General features: G+C 38.0%; 1 protein-coding gene across 1 annotated transcript in view; it reads left to right on the top strand.

Moving 5' to 3' along the window:
* The window catches only part of LOC116754290 (bifunctional heparan sulfate N-deacetylase/N-sulfotransferase 3), a 137927-nt gene that overhangs the window by 98396 nt on the left and 26917 nt on the right, over positions 1-12614 (top strand). The window contains exons 6-7 of the mRNA XM_032632798.1: positions 8552-8734; positions 11360-11456. Of these exons, the coding sequence (XP_032488689.1) occupies positions 8552-8734; positions 11360-11456 (280 nt within the window). The remainder of the gene's footprint in view (positions 1-8551; positions 8735-11359; positions 11457-12614) is intronic.

The following is a 12614-nucleotide window of genomic DNA, read 5'->3' as shown; positions in this document are numbered from 1 at the left end:
TTGTACTACATTGCTGCTTAAATAAGGATTTCTCTTAATTAATCATTTTTAAATCTATCATAAGCTGTAACTATTCATTATCCTGTCACTTTGTAAGTCTAATAGAACAAGAACAGCTGTTGTCTAGTCTCTAAATAACCGCAACAGTCTTTCAGAGTAATGCAGAGACAATATCAGAACAACACACCCAAGGTACACAGCGCAAAATTCACTGAAAATTGGTGGTCTGAGAGCCGTAAGCACTCTTGTGCGTGTAAACATTTGTTCAGCAGCTGAAGTAATGGCAGTGCATTAAACCAATAGAATTACTTCCTCTGGTACCCAAAAGAAATGTTAAATCATTAGCTTGTAATAAAAGGGCTGAACTTGCAGTTCTGAATGTATAGCCAGAAAAATTAAGTGAGAGACATAAATGCTATAAGAAAGACAAATGTTCCAAGCTAAATTGCTTTAAATTACATTGACCTGATCACTGTACCTTTGAAACCTGTCCCTAATTGAGAGCAATTGATTTACCCCTCCAGCTCTCCTGTAAAGCCCATTAGATCCCAGATTCAAAATGTTAAGGGTCCCTTGCCAAATTATTCTGCAATTGAGCTTTCCTTTGAGATTCTTAAACGATGGCTAAGGCACAAGCCAGGTAGAAAAACGGCACTCAATGAATTTAAGTCTTAAAAATGAAAGTGACATTTTTTTTTTTTACTTCCATTGGGCAAGGTGATAAAATTGATGAAAATGATTTTTAGCGTAAAACAGTTGCAACAGCACAAAAATATGGAAGATATAAGCAACAAAGTGAGCTGTGAGTGAGACCAACCACCGTGAAGAAAATTTCAAATGTCTCACCCACGTCCCAGATCAAATGATCAAGTTTCTGGAAATAAGGAGAATTTGTGAGGAAGACTTTTGGAGAGAGTTGTACTGTGCAGTGAGCATGATCCCCACCGCTTTCTACCCACAGGAGAGCAGAGGGTGAAGGATTGCCCTGCTGCTCCTCTCAGCTCTGGCGTGAGGGTCACCAAAACAGTCAGAGAGCTCCTGGTATGTGTTCCCAGAAGAGGGACATATTGGGCTGCTGTCTACCTCATGACTCATAAAACTAAAGCGTGAGAGAGAGACTGGCTAAAGTGGTCTTTGTCAAAAGAGGAGGGAGCCACATCGAAGAGTGTGCCCTCTTTTCCAAAGTCAGATCAAAGGCCCCTAAATCTCAGGGCCCAGCTGTAGAATTCTTAGTAGGAATGTTACCTGGGAGTCTTTCTAAAAGGGCTCCTGACAGGGAACTGAGGGAGGCACTAGCCTTGTAAAGGAAATTGCATTGCTGAAGGCCAGGAGGAATAGCTCCAAAGATCTCAAATGGCTTTACACATATGCCATCTTTTGGCACATTATCAATCACGTAAAACTCCCTGTCTCCCTCTCCCTCCTTCATCTCCATGTCCCAAACACTAAGGGATCAGAAGCGTCAGCTAGCAAGATGGAGAATAAAATCACCCACCGGAGAAGAATCAATCAGGCTCTCTTCCCAGCCTCGCTTGCAGATTCTCTCCTATACCAGGTCGCAGCTTAGAGACAGGAGAAGATTTAATATTGCAACAAGTTTGGAGTTTTATTTTCTGGACCAGGAGATTTAAACTACTAAATCAAGACTGTGTTAGCAACGTAAAGCTGCATGAGAGCTCTCTGTTCACTGAAGAAACTAGGGAGGCCATGCTGCCTTCCCTAGCCTTCATCCAGGGATAAGGGGAAAACCCGCCCACACTGAATAAACGTTAAAGGGACAGTGCAAAAAAGCGATGGGTTACTTTAATGATTATATCCCATGAATCTGAAGTGTTTAATGTATGAGTTACACAATGATTTTTAAGATTGCAGGTGTTATATTTGGAGTTGCTCCCCTTTGACAAGGCATTTTCAGTGGAATGGTGGGAACAAAAGCCAGATGACAAAGGACTAAAAAGTGAATGGAAATGAGGAGTAAAGACAGCACGTATACGCTGCTCCTTTGAAGACCTTGGCTGGGAAGGACAGTGTCTAGAAAAGAAAAAAAAACTCGAGAGCCTAAGATGAAAGGGACTCAAGCATGTTTTCAGGCATTAGGGAAGGACTAGTAGAGAGGATTAAAAATAGAGGAAAATACAGGAATAAGTGATAGAATGAGATCTCTTGGGAGTTGAAAGTAGATGGGATAAAAAGCACTTGGAGATATATTAGTCTTGAAAACAAAATGGAACACTTCTGCCTGACACTGAAGGTGTCAGGAGGAATTTTTAGAAGACAAATATCTATGGAGAGGGGTAGGAAGTTGAAAGAGTTCCTGCCTCATGACCGTTACTCCTCATTAATCATGGGGACAAACTAGGGAGATTAGGGAGAGTGAAGACTGAGCAAAAGGCCTCAGAGAAGAATGAGAGTTTGAAATAGCTGCTGAAGGAAACTGAAGAGCAAGGAGATAAAGAATGAATAAAAAGAGTAGCCAGTAGTATGGAGGATTCCATTGAAATTGGGGACCGTGTGCTTACGTGACCTGAATAGCTCCTGTTGTATATTTTTTTCTCTAGCTGTGCTGAAAAGTTCATATGTGGGTGTGAAGAAATTGAATGGAAAATTAATCCAAAGTCTCAGACCTGCAGAGCATTGAAAGCAAAAGGAAGGTTGGGAATCTGAGGGTGATAGTGGGAGAGAAGTTCAAATTATTGACCCTAGAATCTTGCCTGGTGGAGGCAGTGATTGTCTGATCACTATCAGATGAACATTGACAGATGCAGAAAAAAATGAAGGGATTAAGAGACTAGAGGTATAGATAAGGTTGATGAGCTGCTGGAAGGAAGCTATAAATGAGAAATGATGTTCCTGCAAAACCATAGTAATATAACAACAAAAGCAATATTTATTAAGCAATTACTGTGTGTCAAGCAGTGCTTTAAATGTTTTATTACATTTAATCATCAGAACAACCGTGTGAGATAGTTACTATTATTCTGCCCCTTTTTTTTCCTTTTAATTCAGTAAATTAAAGTACTGAGAGTTTAAATAACTTCTTAAGTCAGTATGTGGCAGAGCCCACTTTCTTAACCACCATGCAGGTCAAAGTTAAAGTCCTAAAGATATCGTTTATTTACAAAGGAAGGAAGTTTCACAGGAAACAGAAGGAAATGGGTGGTAAAAAAAAAATAAACGGAGACTGGGAGGCCAGAGTTCCGCGGAGTACAGAGCGACAGGGACAAAGTTGGAAGAGACAAGAATAAATCCTTGAGGAGGCTCACAATTTGAATGGTGCTAAAGGATTGCCAGAATGAATGGCACTGTAAGAACAATTGACCCTAGATTTCCCAACTTTTTAAGCAAGATTAGTGGTGCCAACTCAAGGCACATACTATATATCATAGGCAGCTCAGAGAATAAAGTTGAAAAAGGCCCCATGCCAGCCCCCAAGGAACTTACAATCTAGACACAAATAAAACAAGCACTTTTTAAAAGCATAATACAAGTCAGAGTAAGAAAATGTCAGAAAGACTAAACTGTAATGCTCTGGGGCTCAAATTTTTTAAAGATTTCATTTGCCTAGAAAGATCTGAAAAGGTAGATGTGACCCTGTGGATACCTAGGACAGACAGAAGTAGAAAAGTGAGGCAGTGTATTCTAGAGAGAAGAAACTGCATAAACAAAGCATTGAGGTAGCTGAGTCTAGGGAACACGGGGGAGCAGTAAGCAAAGCAACTGACTGGTACCCGGAGCACAGATAAGATTGGAAAGGTAACCTGAGATCATGGTGTAATTTAGGATGACATCCTGAATTTTACTTAGTTCAGAAAGCAGTGAGGAACTATTAGATGGTTTGAAACTGGGAAATTATAGAATTGGTGGTTCAGGCCCAATGCCTCATTAGAAGAGTCTTCTCCTCAGAATTTTTAGCTTATTTTCCAGAAAGAAACAAACTCATGTAATGAAGTACCATTCTTGACAGTGATGAAACTCATATATTTTTCATGGTAATAAAACTTCCACAGTTTGATCACTACCCCATAAAAATAAACTGTTTTCCTTATTTTTCCCCTAAAGAAGTTAATTACACTATGCTTGTCCTCTTCCAGACAATATTTTAAATGCTATGAAATAAAGTAAAAATGAACATGAAAAGCAGCCTATTAAATAGAGAAGTTATAAGAGAATATGTATCTGAGAGAGGTACGTGAGGAAACAGAGAAGAATTTTGCTTTGGTAAAAAAACAACAAATGGGCTTCCCTGGTGGTGTAGTGGTTGAGAGTCCTCCTGCCGATGCAGGGGACACGGGTTCGTGCCCCGGTCCGGGAAGATCCCACATGCCGCAGAGCAGCTGGGCCCATGAGCCATGGCCGCTGAGCCTGCGCGTCCGGAGCCTGTGCTCCACAACGGGAGGGGCCACAACAGTGAGAGGCCCACGTACCGCAAAAAAACAAACAAACAAAAAAAAAAAAAACACAGGATTGAAGGGGATTTAGGAACCAATTGCGCATGTCTATACGGACCAGTTCTCTTTTTGGCAATCTTCTACGTGTCTCCACACATACGTCAGCAGTGCAGAAGCCCTCCAAAGGCATAGCCAAGGGCACTTACCAAATTGTTCTTTGTGCAATGGTTAGCTCTAAGCCTAGACCATCAAAATATTCATAAACTTTACATGTTCTTTTTTTTAAAATGTATTCAAAAGGATCACTACAGAAAAGCTGATGGCTTTTGGTGACCAAAATCTTTTCTATGGGAATAAACAATGGGTTTGGCCAGTTTTCCTCAAATCATATTCCAGTGGCACCTGCATCTGGACAACTAAGGATGATCCTCTAAAATGCAGGTACCAGGCCACCCTCCAGATCTAGAAAATCAGAATCTCTGAGTGTAAGACCTGGTGATCTGAACTTTTATAAACTTCCTAGGTGATCTGTATATATGCTAAGGCTTTTGAACCTTTGGTCACCAGGAAGGATACCAAACAAAACAAAACTGGTTGGCTAAAGGATGGAGGTAGGAGGAAAAAGTTTTTTCACTGTAAACTCTTTTGTGTCTTTTGAATTCTAAATTTTTTCACAAAAAAGACTTAAAAAGAATGAGCATCATATTTATATTTGCACCCCTCCAGAACCAATCGGAGCATCTGGCAAATAGGATAAGAAAAATGTTTGTGGATTTTAACTAAGCAGCATGGTCATAAATGGCATAGTTTATAGTAAATATTATAAGTAACATACTTTTTTATACCCTAACTTCCTCTCCCCTCCCCCCTGACCTTCTCAAAACAAACAGAATAATTACTGCATTGTCAACTGCTTTTGCAACAGGACCCATGTTTCGCTCCTTATTCTTCTTGGTAGTGATTCATCCATCTCCAATACCTGGAACTTATCAGAGGCTGGAAAGTATAGATAAAGCTTCCCACATCTTTCTCTTAGCCATACTTTTACAACTGGTATCTGTTTCCTTTCTCATAAATGCCAGTATATAAGATATTTGGCATTTACCATTTGCCTTTTATAGAAAAAAATCATAGAGAAGTATCTTGTTATACAAATCTATGTTTATCAGGCTAGAATTTTTTTCAGCTGTTAATCGGATAAACTTTATGTCTTTGGCAGTTCCCAATGATTTGAGTTTTAAGGGGCTGATTAGTCTTTTGGGTAACAAGGAGAATTGCTTGCAGTTTGCTTACAGCAAAAAAAACAGTTATAGAAGTGCAATTGTAACTTCTTTTGACATTTTCCTTCTCATTGGATTCTGCATGTACAGTAAAGATAACTTATTTTGACACATTCAATCCTTTTTTAAAAAACAAAACAAAACCCCTTAGTTCTGAAACACTCTTAAAATTATAAAGGCATCTTCTTTAGCAAACGACTAATATCTACTTTCCCTGAAATGGCAACCTTTTCAAGCTGCTTCTTTGTTTCTTTCTATTCCATGCAGACATTGTTGTCAGGTGAGGAAGTGCCAAGCAGTAAGGTGACACCATAGTTGTCACACATCAGAACAGAAGAAGAAATACTATTTGGAAAGCAAGCTAATTTTTTACCAAAACCTTCTCTTTATATATCTGTTCCCACCTGTGCTGTTGCTTGTCGTGCATACCTTCCTAACAAAAATAATAAGAAAACTTGGAGAGGTGACATGTTCAGCAAAAGATAGGTACAATGTTCCCTGTGTACAGAGAATATTGTGATTCACCCCCCAATAAAAGTTTAAAAAGAAATTGAAGTGTTTTATGTCCTGAACAATTATATATTCCTTTTATGGCCTTGTATTTCTTTAGGAGCACAAAACAAATCCCAGGGCTTGAGTCCAAAGCCTAAGAGTGTCATGAGGTGACATGCATTATAAAACCATCACTTTGAAGCAGTCCTTTTGCTTATGGTACACTTTGTATTATGTTAAAGTTGATATACAAAAATAGAATTGAAAACCTAGGAAAGTTTCCCTGGTTGGAGGTTAAGTAACTTTTCTTTTACAGGATTAAGTTCAACACCTTATAAGTATTACCTTAATTCTTGCCAGTCAGGTTCAGTTTCAGCAAAAGCAATGTCATCAACCAGCTCATACGCACTTTGGGCCACTTCTGTTTTTACCAGAGAGAGAAGCATTTTTTACTTTCTACACTCATACAAGTAAAAAAGTGGCACTCTGCTTTAAATGTCACAGCATAAAATGCTTTCCAAGGTTGAAAAGTAAATTCAAAGGGATGTCAAATGTATTAGTATCAGAAAGTCAAACAATATCTCTAAGTTTTTCATTTTCTGTCCAATGCAGATATTAAAGTGAAATATAGACACAGATGTTTTTATAAATCTTTCAGAAAAATAAAGCGATAAATTTGAATTAGTGGCTAACTAGGTTAACATACATTTTTTTACATTGTATGAAAAAAATTTAATAGAAAGGCACTTGAAGTATCATTTTGCCATTGTTATTGGGCCATACTGAAAAATGTAGCATATAAAACAACTGATGAAAGACTGCTTCAAACGGTTATCAGGAAAGAACTCCAAATTTAAGTATGATTTTCTTAAATCGCTCAATAGACTACTGTTTTGATAAATTTTGGAGGAAACAAAGGAGGGGGTGAGAAAGGTCAAACAATTGAAGCTACTATAAAAAATAACCAGAAGGTTAGGTTTTAAAAGTCTCATTTTTCACAAATACCCCAAATGGTAAAAGTCTTACTTATCAATTCCATGACTGCATCAGTCTGCTGGTAGCTATTTAAAATCACCCTTAAAGTATTTTGTCTGTGAAAGTTCTAAGATTTAAAATATATTCAGGCAGAGTGAATAGAAACACAATTAGATATTCTTGATCACACTTGAAGCTTTTCATGTTAAAGTCTGTGATTTGTTCTATATAATATAGGATTTTACTGCTTCCTTTTATTCATAGTTGTAAGTAATTACATTTTTTCTGATTTTTTATATCAAAACTTTCTCTCATCTCCACCACTTAACCTCAATAAATTGTCTTAAATACTTCTCTCAGCCAGTCTCTTAATGAATGAACCTATTATATTGATTATTAAGATGATTATAATAACCATTATTACTATTCATTCATATGACATTATATATTTTAGGAGCATACTATTATCCCATGAATTACGTTTATGATCTCTTTATAGTAGCATAAACGCCACAGTGGTTTTCATTACCATTGTAAATCTCATGCAGAATGATTTCCATTTGTCAACACTAACCAACAAAAGCTATTTGCATTCACTTTAAGCAGTAGCTTTAAAAATGCCCATTCTACATTCCTGACCTATTTAATTAAACCTAAAGAATTCAAATCTATTTTATTATAAAAAGATCCCCATGTTTGCTATAATTTTTTTTCAATGTGTGGATTCAATCCAGGACACCTGCTTCCACAGGAATAGTTTATCTAGCCGAGCACTGAAAACTTTTCTTAAAGGAGGTATTTGATATTGGAAATAGTAGACTCAATAAATATGGAAAAGGGTTTCAGAGTCTCATTAATGGAAAATAGTTGATAGTTCTTTTAGTAAAAATTCATTCACTAGTCCTTTGTCATTATGACCTCTAATAAATACAAATCAGAGGATATTCAGTTAATGCTAATAATCACAATTCATTGATTATTTATATCCATTAATGCTACATACTATGTTACAAATCAGATTAAGTTGATTGAAATTACAAAATCCCAACCTCCTGCTGCCTCAAATTATGAATAGTTCACGTATCATGAAGCCACTATGTGTGAACATCTAGGATGTGTTATTCAGCATCAGTCGAATTGCACCAACGTGGGTCTGTGGCAGTTGGACTAATTTTTTGTTACGAAATACATTAAAACCTTAGGAAAAAAATGCTCACCAAGTCTTGCTAATAACACATCCTCCAGAGTGCATTAATATAATGAGAGTATTTGAGATATGTCCAAAATTCAAAAACATTTCATGAACTGAAACCCTGTGCAAAGACTTCTTAAGAAAAACTAGCATTGCTGTGATTGCACTGCCCCCTAGGGTTAAAATAACTTGTGTTTACACTGAAGTTCATTTGCCTTTTTCAGATCAGCATTTTCATGACCCATTTGTCTAACTATGGGAATGACCGACTGGGATTATATACATTTGTCAATCTAGCCAACTTCGTGCAGAGCTGGACCAACTTACGACTTCAGACTCTGCCTCCAGTGCAGCTGGCTCATAAATATTTTGAGCTCTTTCCTGATCAAAAAGACCCTCTCTGGCAGGTAAGATTGGGTCAATGACTGGTATTATTAATGAATCCCACAAACATATCTTGGAGTTTCATGAGGTAATCCAAATCTGAAAAGTGAAGACATCCTGGGGAAAAAATAACATACGTTTTGTACGTTAGTAGATTTGAGAAACTTCATAGTGGGCCATATTCTCTGTTCCTGTGCCCATTAGAAACTATGGAATTCTGAAAGCTCAGTGAGAGGTTCAGTGGATACAATGTTTTGAATCAGGATTGAGGGATCAATTTGCAGATTGCAATAGGCTGAAAGAGCAGAAGATGGTTTGGGCGTGTGTTAGACAGGTAGCCAGCTGGTCAGCCTTGAGCACATCACCTCTCATGACTAAATGACATTACAGGGGTAGGTGAGAAGAGTTCAGAACTGACACCTGCTTCTGAACCACGAGGTACACCAGCAGCTGCAGAACATAGTCAGCTTTCAAAAGTATTATTGGGAATTACTTTGGACATGAGGAAAGTGTTTAGTGACAAAATCACTGAGCTTCTTAAGAGAAAATGTCACATAAACATGGCATATTCAAACTGTTCCAGGCATGACCCAGATTTCAAAGCTTACACTCTCATGTGTCTAGAATTGCAAAAACATACTTTGAGCTTAGATTCCCCACACCATGATCTGGGGAAAGTAATAATCTTTAGCAAAGAACTACATAGTGCTTATTACATGTCTGACTGGGTTCTTTACATATGTTCATTCATTTAATCCTCACAACTACCCTTTGAGGTAGGTATAGTTATTATCGCCATTTTACAGATGAAGAAATTGGGGCACAGAAAGGCTGAGACACTTAAGCAAGGTCATACAACTGCTATGTGACAGAGTGGGAAAGAATTCCAGGCCACTGCGCTCTGAATCAATGTTCTAAATGAGAGTTACTGACAGAGCTGATGGTATAATAATGATCTTCAGAAGCAGAATTCAGTAAATTTCACAGATTGAAGTTACAGTAAGCTCTGCACTTATATTCTATTCATTTAGCTCTGAACTTGAGCTAATTGCCTCCTGGGCACAAACAGATAACCCCAAGAAGAAACGAAACTACCCATTTTAGTAGGTTAAAGTTGGTGGTTATAAAATTATCACTGCATATTATTTTGCAGTTAAGATTTTAAAACACCCATCTTTTTATGTTAACCACTACAGAACATCACCAGGTGTTAGCCACTGGAAAGACATGAAACTTTCCTGCTAATTTAACACCTTATTTTTATTTTTATTTTTTCTTTGCGGTATGCGGGCCTCTCACTGTTGTGGCCTCTCCCGTTGCGGAGCACAGGCTCCGGACGCGCAGGCTCAGCGGCCATGGCTCACGGGCCCAGCCGCTCCGCAGTATGTGGGATCTTCCCGCAGCATGTGGGATCTTCCCGGACCGGGGCACGAACCCGTGTCCCCTGCATCGGCAGGCGGACTCTCAACCACTGCGCCACCAGGGAAGCCCAACACCTTATTTTTAAACTGAAATCATTATTATTTCAGGTGAAACCACTTTTTTTCTAGACCAACAGCCAAAATGAATACCCTTACTTTAATCTTAAAATCTGTTGCTTATGCTAAATGAGCAGGTTTATTTAACTGCACGTATCTATAGTGTTAATTGAACAGAAATAGAATGTTGTCCTGTTTGCCTATTCCTGAATAATATTAAAAGGTGCTGTTAATTCTTTACATAATATGCACTTAGAGGTTAAAATTAAGGATGTTCTAAATACATCTTGCACAGTGGGTTTGGTTTAACTACTATAGACCAAAAGCAGATTCCCTAAGGTAGTAATTCACCCTCATTTTACCCTTTCACTGAAATTTAGTGCTTTTTAGTATCACAGTCTGTAAAGTTATAGTTTTAGACATACATACTGACCCTTGAAGGCAGCTGAAAGGAATCTACTGTCTCTTTAAATATTATTACAGCCAGATCCATCTCCCTTTAAAGCATAGCAGGAAAGCTCAAAGTTACTTAGAATAAAAGTCTGACACCTTAAATTTCAGTTACTTATTGAATGCTGAGAGTGTATCTTCTTTTAGGTTAGCGCAAGCACAGTCTCTGCCCAACAAGCTCATTATTTTAAAACTTAAACCACACACCCACAATTAAGACACAGAACTACCAATAGCAGAAAAAATATTAAACCTGCAGTGCTATGAAGCTGTTTTCCCATAATGGAAATGTCTCCCCTCCCTCACCTCCTCAGTAGACACTCAACTTCAGTATGGAAAGGAGTTCTTTGAAATCTTCCATGATGCCACTTCAAGACCTTCAATAAAATAAGAAGACAGGGCTTCCCTGGTGGCACAGTGGTTGAGAGTCCGCCTACCGATGCAGGGGACACGGGTTCGTGCCCCGGTCCGGAAAGATCCCACATGCCGCGGAGCGGCTGGGCCCATGAGCCATGGCCGCTGAGCCTGCGCATCCGGAGCCTGTGCTCCGCAACGGGAGAGGCCACAACAGCGAGAGACCAGCGTACCACAAAAAAAAAAAAAAAAAAAGAGACACATAGCCGTGTTTCCTGGGATATCTTTTCAAGGACAGAAGTTGAAAAACTCTAGCACACAAGGGGCACCCACAAAAATACATCTCTATTTTCTTCTCCTGTTTAGAATCCTTGTGATGACAAACGCCACAGAGACATTTGGTCTAAAGAAAAAACCTGTGATCGCTTACCAAAATTCTTGGTAATAGGACCCCAGAAAACTGGTGAGAAATTTTTATGTTATAATTAACCAAACTGTAAAAATCCTGATGAGAAGACAGTGAATTCATGTCACAGTGACTTCTCAAACTGCCTAGAAATATTGATGAATGAATAACATTTTATTCTCCGACATAATCTTTGTTTAGCTCAATAATGTGTTTTTTAAAGTAAAAAGGATGAAAATAGATGTCACACAGTTTGAATATCCAGCAGTCAATTTGGTGGCAAAAGTTATGTTTTTTCCAAAGACCTTAATTGAAAAGTGGTGTTATTAACATTTCTAAAATCAAAACTAATCACGTGTTTGGAGAGTGACTGACAGGATTTCATCAAAAGTCAAGATGGACACATGTAAGTACCTATAACTCTTCCGGAAATTTAGCCTCTTCCTGCCATCTTCCTGATATAGTTTATTTCTAGGCTATTTCTTGCAGAAATGACTATTTTCTAAAAGTCTATAAAAGATGTTTGACAAGCAGAATTCCTAGACATAAACAAAACTTTGTGCTAAGAAAGATATTTATTCATACCCAGGAGAAATCTTTGGCACCTTTTCTTAAATTGGTGTGCAATTGTTTCCCTTAAACTTCTTGTCTCTGTAAGAATCAGTATTAAAATGAAGCCCAGTGGAAGCTTTAAAATGCCAGACATTCAAGCTGTATCCTGCATGATAAATTATTTGGGGCTTTTCATTTCTAGCTTCACTGAAAACAGCCATTTCAACCCTTCCTAAGGGGAATACATTCCCTTTCCTCATTTCTCTGGAAATAACTGGGTAGAATTCTACGTAATGCACACAGTAAGTTTAGCCTATTCGTTTTCTCAGTCCCATTTACAAATATCAATCTGAAAACAATAATAAATATGACAAATAGTTCTCTTATCCTTATTTATTTCACTTGTCCTTATCTATTTAAAGTCAAGAAGCAACTAGAAACACATTTAAAGTCTCTTTAGCAAACTCCCACTGTCATCACATAGCTTTGTCATTAACAATCGCATCTCTCTGAAGCTTGGCAGATCAAGTTTGCCTCAGAAAGCCCTGCAGGATATGCTTCTTGTGTTGTGCTAGATATGCAGACATTTTAATATCATAGATGACATAATTACTTGTCATCTTCAACTCATCTGGGTTTCCAAATGTTTATGTTACAATTTGT

The sequence above is a fragment of the Phocoena sinus genome, chromosome 5 (genome assembly GCF_008692025.1).
Source record: "Phocoena sinus isolate mPhoSin1 chromosome 5, mPhoSin1.pri, whole genome shotgun sequence".
NCBI lineage: Eukaryota > Metazoa > Chordata > Mammalia > Artiodactyla > Phocoenidae > Phocoena > Phocoena sinus.
This window is presented reverse-complemented; position numbering and strand designations above follow the sequence as displayed.